Below are 16,842 nucleotides of genomic sequence, written 5' to 3'. Positions count from 1 at the left end.
TTTGGGTATTTCCTTCGGTGCAATTCTGCCTGCTGATCATTGCACCTGAAAGTCCAGCAGCTGCTTGGCAGAAAAGCACAACACTGGGCCAGTTTTAGGCTGCAGCTCTTGGCAAAGACAACACTGGGATTCTGTTGAGGTGGGGTTTTTGGGGGGGGCAGTCACAGACAGCCCAGAATCTCACCTCCTTCTCAGCAGAAAGGTTGCTGTGGAAGTCCACGTTCTCCAGCGAGGATGTCCCGAGTGTAAATCGTACCATAATGCGAGCATCACAGCTGGCGAAACTTGTCCATGTTTCAGGGAGTCAAAAATTACGCGCTGTACCTTGGCAAGCAGATTGCTGGGCGGGAGCATGAACGGAACTGCTTTCAAACGAGTGAGTTGCTGAAAAGCCGTGGGCATCACCGCAGAGAAAACACTACACTGGTGAAGCAGGAACACATTAGAACGGTGACTCGGTTGCTGGAAGAGGAACTGGGACCCCTTTCCTTCGGCTACAGGTGACTTTCCCACAGAGGGGTTAAACTACACACACATTCATGGAGCTCCACGGGAGAAGAGCTTGAAACCATACATCAACATTTGGATTCTTCTTTTCTTAAATATGGTGTGGAGTTACATTAATATACATATATTTCATATATGTACACATATCACAGCGCCAATCCTCAATGAGCCGTTCCTCTCCCCTCCGTCATTAGATCAAGAGGAGGCACAATGACAGTCCCCCGGTGCCCCTCTCTTGTCAGCGTTCCACACGGCGTCAGCTCCTGGGACTCCCTAGCGGTGAGCCCCGTGTGCCAACCCGAAGGTACAAGGCGCTGGACCGCTGCCATCTGGGACCCATGTCGGGCTCTGGGGAGAGCAGAAGGGTGCCAGCGTTCGAGGAGCAGGCAGAGGACAGGTCCTCCGACGAGAAGGTGAGGCAACCCAGCTTGGCCAGGGAATTGGAGCGCTTGAGGAGAGATGGGAGGGTGAGGCCAGCCAGCCGCATGCGGGCCTCGATCTCCTGGGTGCGCTGGCGCACGAGGCCCGGCTTCCCGCGCACGCTGTGGAGGCTGTCGCTGCTGGAGCTGCGGGTGAGTGTGGAGCCGTGCGGCGAGCTAGACGTGCTCTTCAGCGGCTCGCCAGCCAGCGGGCGGCCCACCAGGGGCGTCGAGGCTAGCAGGTAGGGCTCCACAAGGAGGCCCGAGTCCACCTCCATGTCCTCCACAAGGTCCCCAGTATCCATCTGCTCCGGCAGGGGCGCCTCCAGGGCGAGGCCTGCCAGCTTCTCCAGCTTCTCGGTGTGCTTGCGCACTAGGCCGGCACACTGCAGCTGCATCAGGGACTCCTGGTGCTGAGTGAGGTACCCTGGTGCTGCTTGCCTCCCAGCCTCCAGGCTGAGCTTCAGTAAGGCCAGGTCTGTGACAGTGCCCCCTAGTGGCCCTTGCCTTTCACTGGTGTTCTCCTGCTGCTCCTCTAGGGCCTCGCTCATATCGTCTACCTCCAGGGGGCAGGATGTCTCACGTGGTGGTGGTGCCTCCTCGCAGCTCATGGGCGATGGCGGTCGTGGGCAGGGAGGGTCAGCTTCGGGGCAGTGGGAGCCAGGGGGCTGCAGTAGCCCGGGGAGGGGGGACACGTTTCTGGGGATGCTGGGGACAACAGCAGGACGAGCGGAGTTAAGGCGATGCCCGCGGTCCACTGCCATTGGATCACAGCGCAAACTGAGTGGGGCCTGCATGGCCACATACAAAGGCTTGACTTTATAAGGACTTCTGCTGCTGGCACCATCCTGCAAAGAAGAACACACACTGGGTCAGGACCTTACTACAGGAACTGCAGCTTTCACTTTTGTCAGTCTGCAAATTCACTATTTGCACAGTCTTTTTATTTGCATCTGACCCCACCCACCCCTCCCACAGCCTCTTCGTCACTCTGCCGTCTGCAAGGTGATACCACAGTATCCGTACCTTCTCCTCCAGACTGTGCAACAGCTTCTTCCCTCAGGCTGAGTATCCTCAACAGTACGAACCCCTAGACCATCCGCACACCCATCTCCTGACACAGTTTTTCTCCCACACATATAAAAGAAGCCTGCACAAGTCCTGAACAAAGCACATGTCACTTTGTACAATGCACATGTCGCTTTAAGCAAATATAATAACATACTCAAAACAGTTATTTAACTTATTTCTGCTCCTGTAGCTAGCTAGCTGTCTAGTGTCTCTAATCTCCAGTGTCTGTTTAATTGTTCTAGTTTACAGTTAAATTACAAGTCCCGTACAGCTTTTTTTTGTATTTATATTATATTTCCTGTAAAGGTTTTTATAGCATTGTGTCTATTATATATTGTATACATTGTTGCCAGACTCTGGCTAGTGTACTGCACTGTCTTGCCTTCTTTCTGCACTCTTCTGTTATAGTCATCTTTTTTACAAACTGAAGTACATATTTTGTGTGGTACGACAGTCCAAAGAGAAGTGGAATTTCATTTTCCTGTATGTGTAACTCACCTACAGAGTGGCAATAAATTTGACTTTAACTCATCTCATGGCTGTATTGTGTCCACTGCCATAAGCCCCACCTACCTACCTACCTACCTACATTTACTCATTTAGCTGACGCTTTTCTCCAAAGCGACTTACAGTGTTAAGATACTTACAGTTACAGTATTTACCCATTTATACAGCTGGGTAATTTTACTGGAGCACTTCAGGATAAGTACCTTGCTCAAGGCTGCAACAGCAATAAATGAGATTTGAAACAGCAACCTTTGAATCAAAAGGCAGCGGCTCTACCTACACTACGAGCTGCCCCCCTACACCTTTACGCATCTATCTATGTATCTGTTTATTTGTCTGTCCCATCAGTGTCCCTGTCTGGCATTACAGATAATGAGAAAACTGGAGACAGTCAATATGCGTAATTAATGACTGACATACTGCTCAATGTAACGTGCAGCTAACTGATGAATTTTAAGCTCTAAATGACAAGGAAAAACACTACATCCATAGAGTCTTCCTTCTGATGACACATTTTAAGATGCTGATTATTTAAAAATATACAAATTCACCCTTTCAGCACTTTTTATCATTTTGACACAATAAGAATATTGTTATGCATATATGAAATTATTACGTTTAACGGAACACGGCACAATGGGGCAGAAGACACTACAACAGATGTCGTGTTGTAAGGCACTTCCTTACCATATTTGCATTTGTCAAAGTATGCTTTAATGTTTATCATTAGAAGTTTTACGCAGGTTAATCTCTCCAGATTGAAAAGATAATTTGTGCTCCACTTTGCCAATTTCTTTCTGCTTTTGTGACTATTTAAAAAAAAAAAAAATTTTAAAAACAATATTATGATGCAGAGTGCAGTCACTCCAGTATCCAATCACCTGTGGTGTGGCCATGTGCAGGTGAACTCTAAGACCATTTCAAATGTTTTTAGAAGTGGGAGCATGGGTAGATGCTGTGCTGAGATGAATAAACAGCACAGTCTGCACTCACGTGGAAGTGACGCTTGCAGCTCAGGCTGTTGTTGTTGTTGTTGGCATTCTCATTGAAGCGGTTCAGCTGGCTCATCAGCGAGAAAGGCTGAGACCCCAGTGCGCTCTCCTCTCCCTCATCATCAGACACCCCTCCCCGGGGTCGTGCCAGCGCCTCCATCTCCGCCTCCTCCTTCTGCGCCTCCTCTTCATCCTCCTCCTCTACGGTGCTGAACTCCAATCGCATGCGCAGCTCCTCCAAGGGTTCAGGGCGACCGCAGGTCTGGGCGGCTGTGCCCTCACCAGGCGGGCCAAAGTGAGGCAGGGGGCACTCGCGGCCCTCGAAGCCACCATCATCCAGTAATGCATCCCGCTCCACATCCTCAATAGCAATGAAGACACGGTCGACGTCCAGCAGTGGCGGGGCACGCACTGGTGTAGAAGGGTCGCTATCTAGCGCCGAGTCTGACAGCCGGCGGAAGTAGTAGTTGTAATTGGGTGGGTCCGAGGGGTCCACCTCCAGTCCAATGCCCCGGCACGGGGACGCGCGTGCTCCCTCGCCACCCCAAGCCTCATCGCATGGCATGAAGCCTGGCTCAGGGGTCACTTCCTCAGGGTCGTCAGGTCCACAGCAGGGGGCCGAAGCAAGAGGGCCCTCAGAAAGCTCGCCGTCTGGGTCGGGCCGCCAAAGCTTGTTGTGCCGTTGCTTACTGTGGGGAGGGTAAAGGGTCATGGGCACACTGAGAATAAAAGCTCAACAGAAACAGAAGGAAATGGAAAAATAAAAATGATCTTTTTTCACTAGTATGCTTAAAACAGGATCATCATTTCATATGTTTCAGAAGAACTGTTGCATCCCAGATTTGGCAGTTATTTTAAGAACAGGGCAGCTCTGCCAGAGGAAGGAATTGAGACGCACGAGAGGTGGGCACATCCTGTGGCTATGACTCATGCACGTGCACTCTGGGGAAAAGGTGGATGTTTACTGACAGCAGTCCTGTTCAAACTGAAAGAACACAACATTACCACGACAGACACGACTCGGATCAAGACCACAAAAGAGCGATGTGTAATTCAGTGTTGTAAAGCCACAGCAAATTAACTGCATGACTTTTCACTTGGCTTCTTTCGCTGGCGCTTTGTGCAGCTTCTGAAATTAACGCAGACGAACCACTCACCATTCAGGGAAGGGATCCCAGACTCATGTTATACTTCTAGCTCTATAGGCATTGTATTTATTTTTACATAAACAGAAAACATCAATCTGACTGCATTAACTGAGTCGTAAAGGAAGCAGGTGGATCCTACACATCCTACATATGGTCCTTTATAGTCCACAGAGGCCCCCACCTGGCATCGAGGATGCCCTCATATTCAGCCAACTGCCTCATGAAGCCATTGTTGGGGCGTGCAACGCTTCTCTTCTCCTTCACAAAGTTGTAGGCCTTATCCAGCGACCAGCCATACTCCTTCATCGCATAGGCGATGACCGTGGAGGCAGAGCGGCTCACGCCCATCTTGCAGTGCACCAGGCACTTGGACTGGTTCTTCCTGCAGAACGGAGGTGGCACAGTGATGACAGTCACACATTGCCATTACCAAGCCTCATAGTGCGATCAGAGACTCAGAGTGTGACATGCAATCGTGGCCTTTGGAAGCGCAGCAATTCCATTTTCTGTATTTTTATGCAGCGCTCTTCGTTAACATGCTGCCTCACACTACTGTGAAAGGCAAAAAAGGAGTGGCAAGGAGAAGAAGTAAAAGTAGCAAGACACAAGTAGTAAAAACCGGGAGAAAAGACAAGAAATGAAACTCTGATAAAGGAGGAAAAACCTCTCCAGGGAAATTCAGTGTTTATCTATTTACTCAGCCTTTAATAAAAAAAAAAAAAAAAAAAACAGCAGAACAGTAAAGACAAAATCAATGTGTGACAACAATGAAAAGAAATTCACACTGAGCGAAGAACACAAGGTGCCTGCACTGTGTGAATGGACGTCGTTTCGATTCCCCTGGGCTGCATGTTTTCATGCGTTTCTTCCCAAAGACATGTTTCAGGTGGACTGATAGCTCTGAATTGCTGGTTGTGTGTGTGTGCGTGCGTGCGCAGATGTGTGAATAGTAGTATGGAGTTTACTGCACTGTGAGAGTTTACTGTAAGACTCTTGAATGAAGGTGACTAAATACTACGTAATAATCAGCGTAATCTGGTTTTCAGGAAAGCGTCTGCTAAATAAACACATATAAATATCTCGCGCTGCTCAGCTGTCAAGAAACGTGAAATCGAACCTCGGTTCTTGTAAACTCGAAGAACCGCGTCTTAAGTCAAAGGAGGGGAATTCAATGAAACTTCTCATAAAGTCAAATTCTCATAACCTGAATTAGCATATCTTGGGGTACGAACTGTACGTAGAAATTTGGTTTTCTCTGATATTTAATTTCCGAACACCGAAACTCTAAAGGGGGGCATGGTGGCGCAGCAGGTTTGGCCGGGTCCCACTCTCTGGCGGGTCTGGAGTTCAAGTCCTGCTTGGGGTGCTTTGCGACGGGCTGAGGTCCCATCCTGGGTGTGTCCCCTCCCCCTCCAGCCTTGTGCCGTGTTGCCGGGTTAGCCTCCGGTTCGCTGCGACTCCACGTGGGACAAGTGGCTTCAATGTGTGTGTGTGAAACTCTAAATTAATTTAAATGTTGAGTTTCAGCAAAACAATGGTTCCGAGCACAAAGCCAAAGTAATGCTGGAACTGCTTAAGGTAAATGTTGCGCAGCAATGCAGTCCAAAGCCTGGTTTCAGTCCCACTGAGATTCTGTGGTGGTATTGTGGTGGTCCAAAAGTCATACAACCTGAGCAACCTGGAACAAATGTGCCTAGAAGAATGAGCCAAAATCATTCCCACACAGTGTGCAAACCCAGTACACACTCACCACAAAAGGTTTAAAGCCATTACTGCAGCAAAGTAACCGTAACCCTATCAAATACTGATGCGTGGGGTCTGAATACTTGTGCACATTTCAATTTATTTTGCTTAAAAATATTTCCTAACTTCACCATACAGATTACGTATTAATGTTGAATTTCAGTGTTTAGACATAAAATATCACAACGATACATGAGACAAGTGGTCAAGGTTCTCTCCATGTCCTTCCATTTCTGGGTAAACTAACATCAGTTACAGGTTCATGGATGTCTCAGTAACCACAGTCAGGTTAAATACCGCTTTTACGTGACATCCCACAAAGGAATCCTTCAGTTGGACTACGGCCATTTACACTGACTCGTGGCCCTCTTGCTTCCTCCCTGCTCGTTGCAATTCTACCAGTCTTTGGCCCTTTCTCACTGCTCTTCCTTGGTCAAAAGGAAAAGGAGGGTCCTTACTTTGCCTTAACGATAAAGTTGTAGGTCTCGTTCCAGTGAGCCAGCAGGTCGGTAGCCTCCTCGTCATAAACTCGGACGTTGTGATAAGCGAATGTGCCTGGGAAGAAGTTGTCGATCTCTCTCGTGACATTGAGGATGTAGCCCACTCTGGAACATAACGGTTTCATGGACTCAGACCCTTCAGCAAACCCAGACATTCCAACATCTCACCCTTTATTCATCCATGCTCTTCAATGACTATAGAAGCCAGGACTAAAATCTCCACAGGTGACTCACGGGATTTTGAAATGCAGCTGTTGCTCCGTAAGTTCTTAGCTAAATTGACCCAAGTGAGATTGTGCTTGGCACCAGCTACGACTGTCACACCTAACTCTGCCTAACAGGTCTTTGCTTACCATGGACTGCTAACTGGTTAGCTAGTTTTATGTGGAAAGGACTGCCTTGCTTACCCCAAATCTTGGAGCTCCTCTAGGTTGGAGGCATTCCACTCTGACCCCTAGAAGAGAGAAACGGGTGACTTGTGTTTCCTCACACCACTAAAGGGAAGTATACCTTGCCAGGGGCCCATTATCTCCCAGCTCTTCCTTTACCCAGTTGCCTGGACAAAGCTAATTCCAGAGGATAAAAGCATGGGAGCTTCCATCAGGTCATCCTGATCATGACATCTTTATCAATACCCATTCATTCAAAACCCCAATGTTAACCTTAACTGTCCAAGTCTCAGCATACTGCCACAGCCTGGATGGCTTACCAGGTAGACGTGGTCAAAGATGAGCGTAGCCTTGTCCATCTGGCCCAAGATGAGGAGCATCTCGTTGTCAATGAACTCCTTATACTCTTTCAGATTGCAGTTCATCTGCTGCTCCAGCTCATTGCGGATCTGTCAAGAAAGGTGGCTCCATTCTACACCAGCGCCCACCAGTCAGCTGGACAAGCTTCCATCAGCTGAAGAGAACAGATCTAACTGCACTGCTGCTGGGGAGCTACTGCTGCTTACCTCTTTGGAGGTGACGTTCTCCAGGTCTTGGAGCATCATGATGCTCCGGAGTTTGGCTTTGATAAGGCACTCTGTTCGTTCCCTCTCTGTCGGCCTGTGGAGGACAAAGGATGCTGGTCGGGTGGATGCACGTCACACAAAGGAAGCCCAGACAGAGATTTTGACACAAGTATTCTACATGGGAACCCTGCTGGAATTTCACCAATTAAGGCAAATGGTAACTACATTTTCAGTCAGAAACTGAAGAGTAAAAAATCTGTCACATGAATACTACTGAGCTGTTACAACTGACTTTCTTTACTTTTGCTTCAATCATCACAATCATTTTTTAACCCCTTGGCAGAAAAACATAAGTACATGGAAGTAAAATGACCACAAAATTTGAATGATGTAGTTGTACTGCGTGATGAGCCCAATGTATCAATAAAGGGTACATATTCTCATAAGACGTTAAAGCAGTTTTTCATTGCATGGGTCCCTGTTATGTAAGTGCTGAGTGTACAATTTAGGTAAAACACTGTACAATATTACCGTAACCCTGTAACATCTTCCATCCAGCACCAGCATTTTCATACATACAGTTTTTGAAGGAAACACTTGTCAGCTCTCTGGGCTGCAGATGAGACCATTACACAGCAACACAGCAATGCTCCAGTCTGGCTCTTACTTGTCCACAAACATGGTGGGTGAGTCCGGCCGTGTGCTCTCCAGGTCCTGCATGGCATTCCATTCATTGATGCAGCTCTGCTCAGAGGCAATGCAGCTCTCGTAGTAGCCCATCCATGTAAGTGCTATACCACCTGGGTAATAGTTGTACCTGCGTGACACCTCACACGCCTTGTGGAGGATCTGCAGCGCCGACCTGCCAGGGAGCAAAACCAAGTACCGGCGGTCAGACTGACAACAGCGCCAGTGTGGCTGTCATGTTGGACTGGACACACCGGTTGAGGTCAAAGAAATAACACCTTGTGTACACCATGGCTGGAAGGGCAGCTAGTCCAAAACTAAACCACTCTTAGGAGAGTGGAACTTCAAAGCAGTCTGAAACTCTTAGGAGAGTGGAACTTCAAAGCAGTCTGAAATTATATGGGGTGTTTGTTCTCTCTCACACACACCAAGCAGCCCAGACTCTTTGTCACAGACATTTCAACTTGCAGCATCCGGCACCTGCACCTTTTCACCAGGAGATGGCGAAATGGTTCAGCACTAAAGCTCCATTTCACGATAGATAAAGTAACTCCTTCTCCAAGTCTTTCATTTTTCAGCTATGGTGGCAGAACATGGAACATACGAAAATACTCAATGCATCACTTACCACATGGCTTGTACAGAAACTGGCTTGAAGATGTGTGTGCGTCCTGCTGTGGTCACACTGAAACCCCTGAAGAGAAAACAAGCGCTTTTACAACCGTTCATTTAGCTGATCCTTTTCTCTAAAGTTAAGCTAATTACAAAAATTGACCCATTTATAATACTAGGAAATTTTTTATGGAGCAATTCAGTGCAAGTACTTTGCACAAGAGTACAGCACAAGGATGTGCTATTTGAACCTACAACCTCAGAATCCAGAGGCAGCAGTCTGAACCACTGCACTACTTGGTGCCTATTACAGTAAGGAGATCACTTTAAGGATGCCAGTCACAAGGGCAACAACTCACCCATCCCCATCCAGGTGGATCTTGGTATCACTCCACAGTGGCAGAACCATCCCAATGGAGCAGCTCTTACTGGACAATGACATTGGTCAAATCTCAGCACCGTTAATGACAGTCAGTGACAGTCAAAAACTCTCTCAGTGCTGCATAAAACAGTAGACTTTGCACTTGGTGTAATTACCTGTCCTTGTTGGTGAAATCCATGCCGAGCAAGATGTTCTCCTCAGTGTCCTGTCGACCATTAGTGTAAACCACCACCATGTAACGCACGCGGTCCGTCCATGCGCTCTCCAAACGCACTGCCTGAGGGACAGCAGGTGTGCATCACAAATGTGCTCAGTCACACACATTCACCCATCACACCATACAGACTTAATAGTGGCTCTATTCTCACATGAGAGAGCTGTCTTACAGATGGTGTCTGTGTTGGACGGTGTCCCAAGTATGTATGTCAAAATCAGAATCAGAATCCGATTTATTTGGCCAAATATGCACAAACATACGAGGAATTTGGCTTCGGTTCCCAATAGCTCATAGTGTGGAGTAGACCCAAAAAAAAAAAAAAAAAAAACCAACATTTACGCACATATAAACATACATACATACAGGGATTCATTTGGGGGGAGGAATAAATAACGGGGAATGGAATAAATAACGAGGATGAATAAATAATGAGGGAGGGAATAAGTAAGAGGGAGAAAGTATTGCACAGACTAACAACCATCAGCTGTTCATGGACACAACAGCATGGGGAAAGAAACTGTTTTTGTATCTGGTTGTTTTGGCGCACAGTGATCTGCAGCGCCTGCTTCAAATCACACACACACACACAGCATGCATGCTCAGCAGTGCTTTCCCTGCTGCAGTGCAGTGTGTTCCCATGCAATAATAATCACAGTAGGCAAATGCTAAGCGCACAGTAAAAAGGATCCAGGCAATCAGCCCACTGCTAGCTGTCAGAGGGTTACTCACTGCAAATGCACACTGTTTACATGAATGCCCTCCTATACTCACTAGTTTGATTCGGTCTTCAGAGCGGAGGATGTTTATCATCACCTGCAGGTGCTGAGGCAGCTCACCTATGGGAAAACAAAAGACAAAGCTCAAAACTTACTTCTGCCCACTTCCATTTGGACTCCAGAAGTGAGCCAAAATTCCTCCACGGCGATTTGAGACCCTGGTCAACAGATACAGGATGTGTTTAGTAGCTGCAGCCATTGCAGCTAAAGGTGGCACAACCAGCTACTGACTATGAAGGGGCAATGACTTTTTCACATCCATGAGTTCACATTTCATTTTCTTCTACACTAAAGAAATGACATAAAATCAATAACGGTGACAATTTCTCTCTCTCAGACCCCATTCACAGACAACCGGATCTGACGAAATGTTCTGATCAAATTTAATGCCCAAAAAGCTGCAAAAATAGGGAATGCTGGAAAGGGGAAAACACTTTTTCAGAGCACTGTACAGTCCAGGGTCCAGTACAACAAAAACATGCTACAGCAGCATATGGAAATACAGTCCCTTTTTACAGCTAAATTAAGTAATTTTGCTAATGCTCCTTTCAAAAGTAACTTACACTGTTAATCACTGCTTACAAAGATTTAACCATTTATACAGTTGGGTAATTTTTCCTGGAGCGATTCATTATGAGGACCCTCTCAAGGGTACTAGGGCGTAATGTAGGATAGAAACTTGAAACCTCTGAAAGCAGAGGCTGCAGCTCTAATTACTACACCACCATTTACCTCCAAGAGCAAAGGGTTTATGACATTTACATATGACATTCACATTTATTCATTTAGCAGAAGCTTTAGTACAAACTGACACATCTCAGAGAAAAAAAGTTGCACTGAATCATTATTCAGTACAATGGCATTTTTTGCCCATTAGATGGTCATTTTACTTCCGTAATGGCCATTCTATACAATGGTTTTATCAAATTAATCAATATGGTTAAATATTAAATGTACTTAAAGTAACTCGTACCTTATCCTGGAAACAATGGCCTATCGCACCGATCATCTCAATCTCACGACAAGCACTCAGTTTCGTTAACCGTATCTCCTTATCGGAGTCACAGCAGTTCGGACCCTATGCCGGAATCACTGGGCGCTAGGCTGAAAGTGGTGCGTCCTGGATGGGATTACATATTTACATTTACAATTTCAACTAAATATGTAAATTAAAGCCCTCACTAAACTAAATTAACCGATGCTGCTTACACAAGCAAAGCCCAGTATTCGATTTACTGATTTAAAAAAAAAAAACAGGTGCTAAATAAATGTGAAACGAAAGGGTTGCATCAGTTCTTTTAATTACACACAAGCACAAAAAAACAATCTATGTCTTCAGTAAGGCAGATGTTTTCAGGCCTCAAGCAAGTTCAGCTCGTTCCTGTTCCCCCGTTCATCATCGAGCAACAGCCCAAGGGGTCCACACAGCTGTCACGTACGTGCCTGTTCAAGACCAAGATGCCCACAGGACAGAAGAGTAACATAACGTCAGACTGAAACAGACAGTCATTGCATCATCTGGAAATGCAAGGCGGTGTATGGCAAACATTCAAAACCCTTGTTAACTACCTGTCATGAGGACATCTGTCAGTAATGACATGATTTACAGTCAAGGCTGTCATGCGTCACCCCCAGCGATTGCCTCTGGGACCGTCTTCACAAGGAAACCTGTCTGCACAGGGGACAGATGGACCGATGCCACAAAGGAGTCCTTGCACAGACAGTGGGGAGCATTTCCCTCCATGCATTGTTCTACACATCAGGTGTGCTGCTGCCTGAGCAACATGTAGAAGCTGAGGACATGTACCAGTCTCATTTACATGGGCTTGATCCCATTCGTCCCTGAATAACACACAACACCTTGGCCAAAAGGTCCAGTGCAGAAAGTTCAACAAGGCTGCTCCTAGAGGAAGTCCACTGTTGGTCACCATAAAAGGTACTGAAGAGAATCAAAGTTCTCACGGCCCAAACAGAAGTAATTCACTAGTCCTTGGACATAAAGGTTTAATACCATCCCATGCTTGCCGGGTTATGATTGATAATTTTCGATATGATCAGGCTCTTGTACAGTCTATTCCAGAGGGACTGATTATGTTACTGTGCGGTACTGCATCTCCACTGTGTGAAACATCATTTCAAATCAGGGAGGCTTCTAAAACTACTGCTATCTGACAGGATACAGGACTCAGTTGGGTTTTGCCACTGCACCCTTCTGAGAGAAAGCCGGACATAGTTAGTCAAGAATATACCAGAAAAACACTATATTCTGAAATAATCTTAAATGTATCTCACAGCAGCAGAATATACCAGGGAATATGTCAAATTTCTACTTATTTAAGCATTTTTGATAAATATTTTCACGTTTATGTTTGCTCTGTCTCTCTTTCTGCCAATTAGTCACTACATGCGCAGTCACCTGTAAAGCTCAACTTCCACCTTCCCCATGAGTTCTTTAAATAGCCAGGATCTGTCAAGAATATCACAGCCATCTCCCAGACAGAGACAAGGCTGCCAACCGGACTGCTCCACGCCTGCTTCAACAAAAGACAACCACATATGGACAACTGTGGACAACTTCACACATGGCACACAGGAGTCCATTGAAGCAGCTTGTGTACATGTTGTGCGGAAAACAGACAGCTGCTGAGCCTCACAAACAGGCCACATGCAACCCACTGTCAAACATTTAGCAGTAAATGAAAGCACTGAGACAAGTGAAATGAGTCCGAGGCACTGTGCCACTGAAGGCAAGCGTGGGTCAGCCACTGGACCAGACATCACAGCTGCGGTATTTAGCTGTGGGAGAAGAACTGGCTTGGAAGGGGAACTTCTCATTCTGAGCACCTTGTCCTTTGAAGCCGAACCTGCAGCCCTGCTGCACTCTTACGAGTTCATCTCGCTAATCCATATGCATCTGCAGCTTGCTAGCCAGCCGGCCTGTTTGCGTCAGCACGGGTCACTGTGCATCTGCCCTGAGAGAACTGGTGGAAGGCAAACCACACAGTTAAGAAAGAAGGAATAAAACAAAAACAGCAAAAAACTTCAATGTGGTCAAAGTGAAATGAAGGAGACAGGAAAATTGTATGCTTTCACTTGGTTTTGGGGTTGCAAAGCCGGAAACTACAAATTGCAAGGCTCCCAATTCAAGATGCTCCTCTGTTCCCCAGTTTCACTCACCTGCATGCTTGTGGTGGGGGTGGGCCTTCTGGGACTGTGGACTGCTCCCTTGCTGCAGGAAGAGGGCTGCGCCCTTCACCATGAAGAAGCTCTCGCTCAGGCTGGAAGAGGAAGGTGGGGAGATGCGTCAGGACGTGCAGACACGCGGACACACTGACACGTTGCAGTCCCGTAGGGCACCCGCAGCCTAACTCAGCGCACAGTTTAAACGCTCAGAGCAACAGCAGCAGGGTAACTGTGTGCCAAGGCAGCAGCGGAACCCTTAACATGGACAAAGGTCAGTGTTGAGGTAAAATGAGCACCAGGGGTCATACTGGCATGAAATGCCACCTTCCAGTCAAAGAACCCAGGTTCGAATCCCACCTCTTGAAATAGCACCCTTGATCACGGTACTTACCCTGAATTGCTGCAGTATAAATTACCATGTTGTATAAATGAGTAATCGTCGTAAATGGTTTTTGAGAAAAGCGTCTGCTAAATTAGTGAATCAACATAAAGGTGAAAGTCATTTCCTTTCCAAATAAGAAAGATAAACACATGATACACACACACACACACACACACACACACACACACACACACACATATATATATACATATATAATATACACGTAGGAGTTGCTTTGGGGAGGAGGGCGCGGTGGCGCAGTGGGTTGGACCACGGTCCTGCTTTCTGGTGGGTCTGGGGTTCGAGTCCCGCTTGGGGTGCCTTGCGATGGACTGGCGTCCCGTCCTGGGTGTGTCCCCTCCCCCTCTGGCCTTACGCCCTGTGTTACCGGGTAGGCTCCGGTTCCCTGCGACCCCGTATGGGACAAGCGGTTCTGAAAATGTGTGTGTATGTGTGAGTTGCTTTGGGGTTGGAGGGGTCCTCACTCCCATGGTGGTCCATGATGGTCTCCCAAGGAGACTGAATAGTTAACACAACACATGAGAATTTGTCTGCAGGTCTAAAGAGCGGCTACTGCTTTGCACTGATATTAAAAAAAAAAAAAAAAAAAAAAAAAACTTATTTAAAAGAATTAATCTGTAATGTTGTGATATTATGTATGCCATCCTTTAGCTTACTCTGCAGTTCCTTCGTTGAACTCCTAACCGATTTGCCCAGCTCCTTGTCCTTACAGAAAGGCAAATGTCCTGAATAATTCATTGCCTTATTTTGCAAAGTTCTCCTTTTTGCGACTGATGACTGCCGTTAAAAGTCTCTTTCGGCCGCAGTATCGCTTTGCAGAGGCTTTGAAAAGGTCCTTTCGGCTCAGTCTCTCTTCCAACTCAACCAGTAGAATAATTCACCTGGCTCTGTGTGAATGGAAAGCAGTCGTGAAAACGGGACAGGAAATCAGAAGATACAAAGCCTCAGCATTTTCCCCCTTCCTGGCTAAGAGGCCCCTCCCCCTCCTGCCCTCCCATTCATGTGGAACGGCATGGCCAACCTCCAACAAAGAGCAACGAAACACCTCCATTTCACCTGATAATACCAAGCTGGAGCTGGTAGCGGTGCACAGGACCAGAATGCCATTGAGGACATAAATACAAGTAGCTGTATGGTAGAATGAATGCAATACAATGAGCTCCCTCTGTCCCTCAGAGCTGCTGAATCCCTTTCAACATTCAAGAAGGGTCCTCAAAATCTCTTTTGGACCCACTTTCTTCTGATCTCCTAACAGCCCCACAAATTTGCATCATCACACTATCTGTTACCATCACATCTGTACTTCCTGTCAATTGTATATGCAGCTGCACTGGACAAAGTGACTGTGCTTTGACAATCATGAGTCTTTATCGATAACTGTTGTAAAATGCACATCTTTACTCTGAGCTGCAAGTGGCTTTGCAGAAAAGCACCAACTAAATGAATAAATGTAAGTGCGAATGCTAAAGCTCAGAAGAAATTTTTGGACAAAGAAAGCAAGGCGCTAGACAAGAGGCCATAAGCTGGACTGTATTTTATTGTAAAGCTTCCTGTTTACTCAGGAAAGCAGCTTGCCTTTGTACCGTGACACAAAATCTGAAGGCATCACACCAGGGTGTGTGTGCGGGGAGAGAAAAATAGAATTCCACCACTCTGTATCTCCAAAGCACAACACAAAAGCAGGCTCTCCGTAGCCCATGATGCTAACACACCAGGACATGAGACTGCTGTGTGTGTGTGTGTGTGTGTGTGTGGAGATTTACAACAGGCCCTGCTTTGTACGCTGTCACATCACCCTCCGCCAACCCCGAGACCCACTCACAATGGGCTGGGCAGAAAGGGCTGCTCATCTCATGACAATTTCTTTTGTCTGAAGCCGTCTCTTCCCCTTGCAGCTGTTGTGCTTGTGAGTTGACAGCTTTCTGGTCGGGGTGGTGCGGGAGGCACAAGGCCAAAACAAAGAGCTATGCATGCCTGTTCAAAATGACTTTACTGTCTCATCATAACTGCAAGCACCCAATCTTGTCTCAGATCACAATCCTCTCACTCACTTCTTGGTCATTCAGCACCCAGCGAAAACACACAATGCGCATGAAGCACTGCCTCATCACGGCTCAGCAATTTGCATCTTTTCACTGTATTCTTCAGCATCACCGCACTCACTGTCTTTTAACCTAATTAAATTTTCACATGCACACAGGCCAATGTTTACACATACAGCGCATGCAGAACTGGGTTTAAGACAGGAGTTAATGACAGCATTTGTGTGTGTGTCACATATTAACCGGCGTGCTGCTCCAGAGTGGCGCTGCTGCAGCACCTTGTTATCAGTGTCTCCTCAAGAGCCGAGACTAAATATAATATCGGATATCAAGGGAAATGCACTCGCCTTCAAACGGGCCCTTCAGACACACAGATAATTCCCGTGGCTGCTGCCCTCCACTCTCCCAACTTCAATAATAATTCGGCACAATAATAGAGAAATGCTGAAAAGGGTTTAAAATAAGCAATGTATTATTAAAGAGCACATTTACTTCCATATAACTCAATTTAAAAAAAATCCAGTAAAGACGAGACAGCACCTCTGTAGTTTGCAATTTCAACTTAAAAAGAATACAGATAAAAATTAAACTTAAATGATGCCTAAGCACACGGTACCTTCTGCATCTAGCAATGCCCCACATCTGCTGAAGTAAGATTTTTTTTCTTTTTTATTTTTTAAATATTTTTGCTTCAACAC

The 16,842-nt window shown here is 46.5% G+C and overlaps 1 protein-coding gene across 4 annotated transcripts in view; it reads right to left on the bottom strand.

The window, feature by feature from the left end:
* Window positions 1–601: 601 nt before the first annotated feature.
* ssh1a (slingshot protein phosphatase 1a) overlaps window positions 602–16,842 on the bottom strand; it is a 31,085-nt gene continuing 14,844 nt past the window's right edge. For 2 of the 4 annotated variants that reach the window (XM_029246232.1, XM_029246233.1), the window contains 13 exons: window positions 13,694–13,794; window positions 10,512–10,576; window positions 9,679–9,800; window positions 9,501–9,569; window positions 9,158–9,223; window positions 8,510–8,704; window positions 7,843–7,936; window positions 7,597–7,725; window positions 7,295–7,341; window positions 6,846–6,992; window positions 4,826–5,026; window positions 3,498–4,185; window positions 602–1,774 (listed from right to left, as the gene is read on the bottom strand). In XM_029246232.1, coding sequence (XP_029102065.1) covers window positions 764–1,774; window positions 3,498–4,185; window positions 4,826–5,026; window positions 6,846–6,992; window positions 7,295–7,341; window positions 7,597–7,725; window positions 7,843–7,936; window positions 8,510–8,704; window positions 9,158–9,223; window positions 9,501–9,569; window positions 9,679–9,800; window positions 10,512–10,576; window positions 13,694–13,794 — 2,935 coding nt within the window. In that variant the 3' untranslated portion in view covers window positions 602–763. Of the gene's footprint in view, window positions 1,775–3,497; window positions 4,186–4,825; window positions 5,027–6,845; window positions 6,993–7,294; window positions 7,342–7,596; window positions 7,726–7,842; window positions 7,937–8,509; window positions 8,705–9,157; window positions 9,224–9,500; window positions 9,570–9,678; window positions 9,801–10,511; window positions 10,577–13,693; window positions 13,795–16,842 lie in introns of those variants that run through there. The other 2 variants (XM_029246234.1, XM_018749099.1) reach the window with 2 other exon arrangements.

This window comes from Scleropages formosus, chromosome 19 (assembly GCF_900964775.1).
Source record: "Scleropages formosus chromosome 19, fSclFor1.1, whole genome shotgun sequence".
In the NCBI taxonomy this organism is placed as follows: Eukaryota; Metazoa; Chordata; class Actinopteri; order Osteoglossiformes; family Osteoglossidae; genus Scleropages; species Scleropages formosus.
This window is presented reverse-complemented; position numbering and strand designations above follow the sequence as displayed.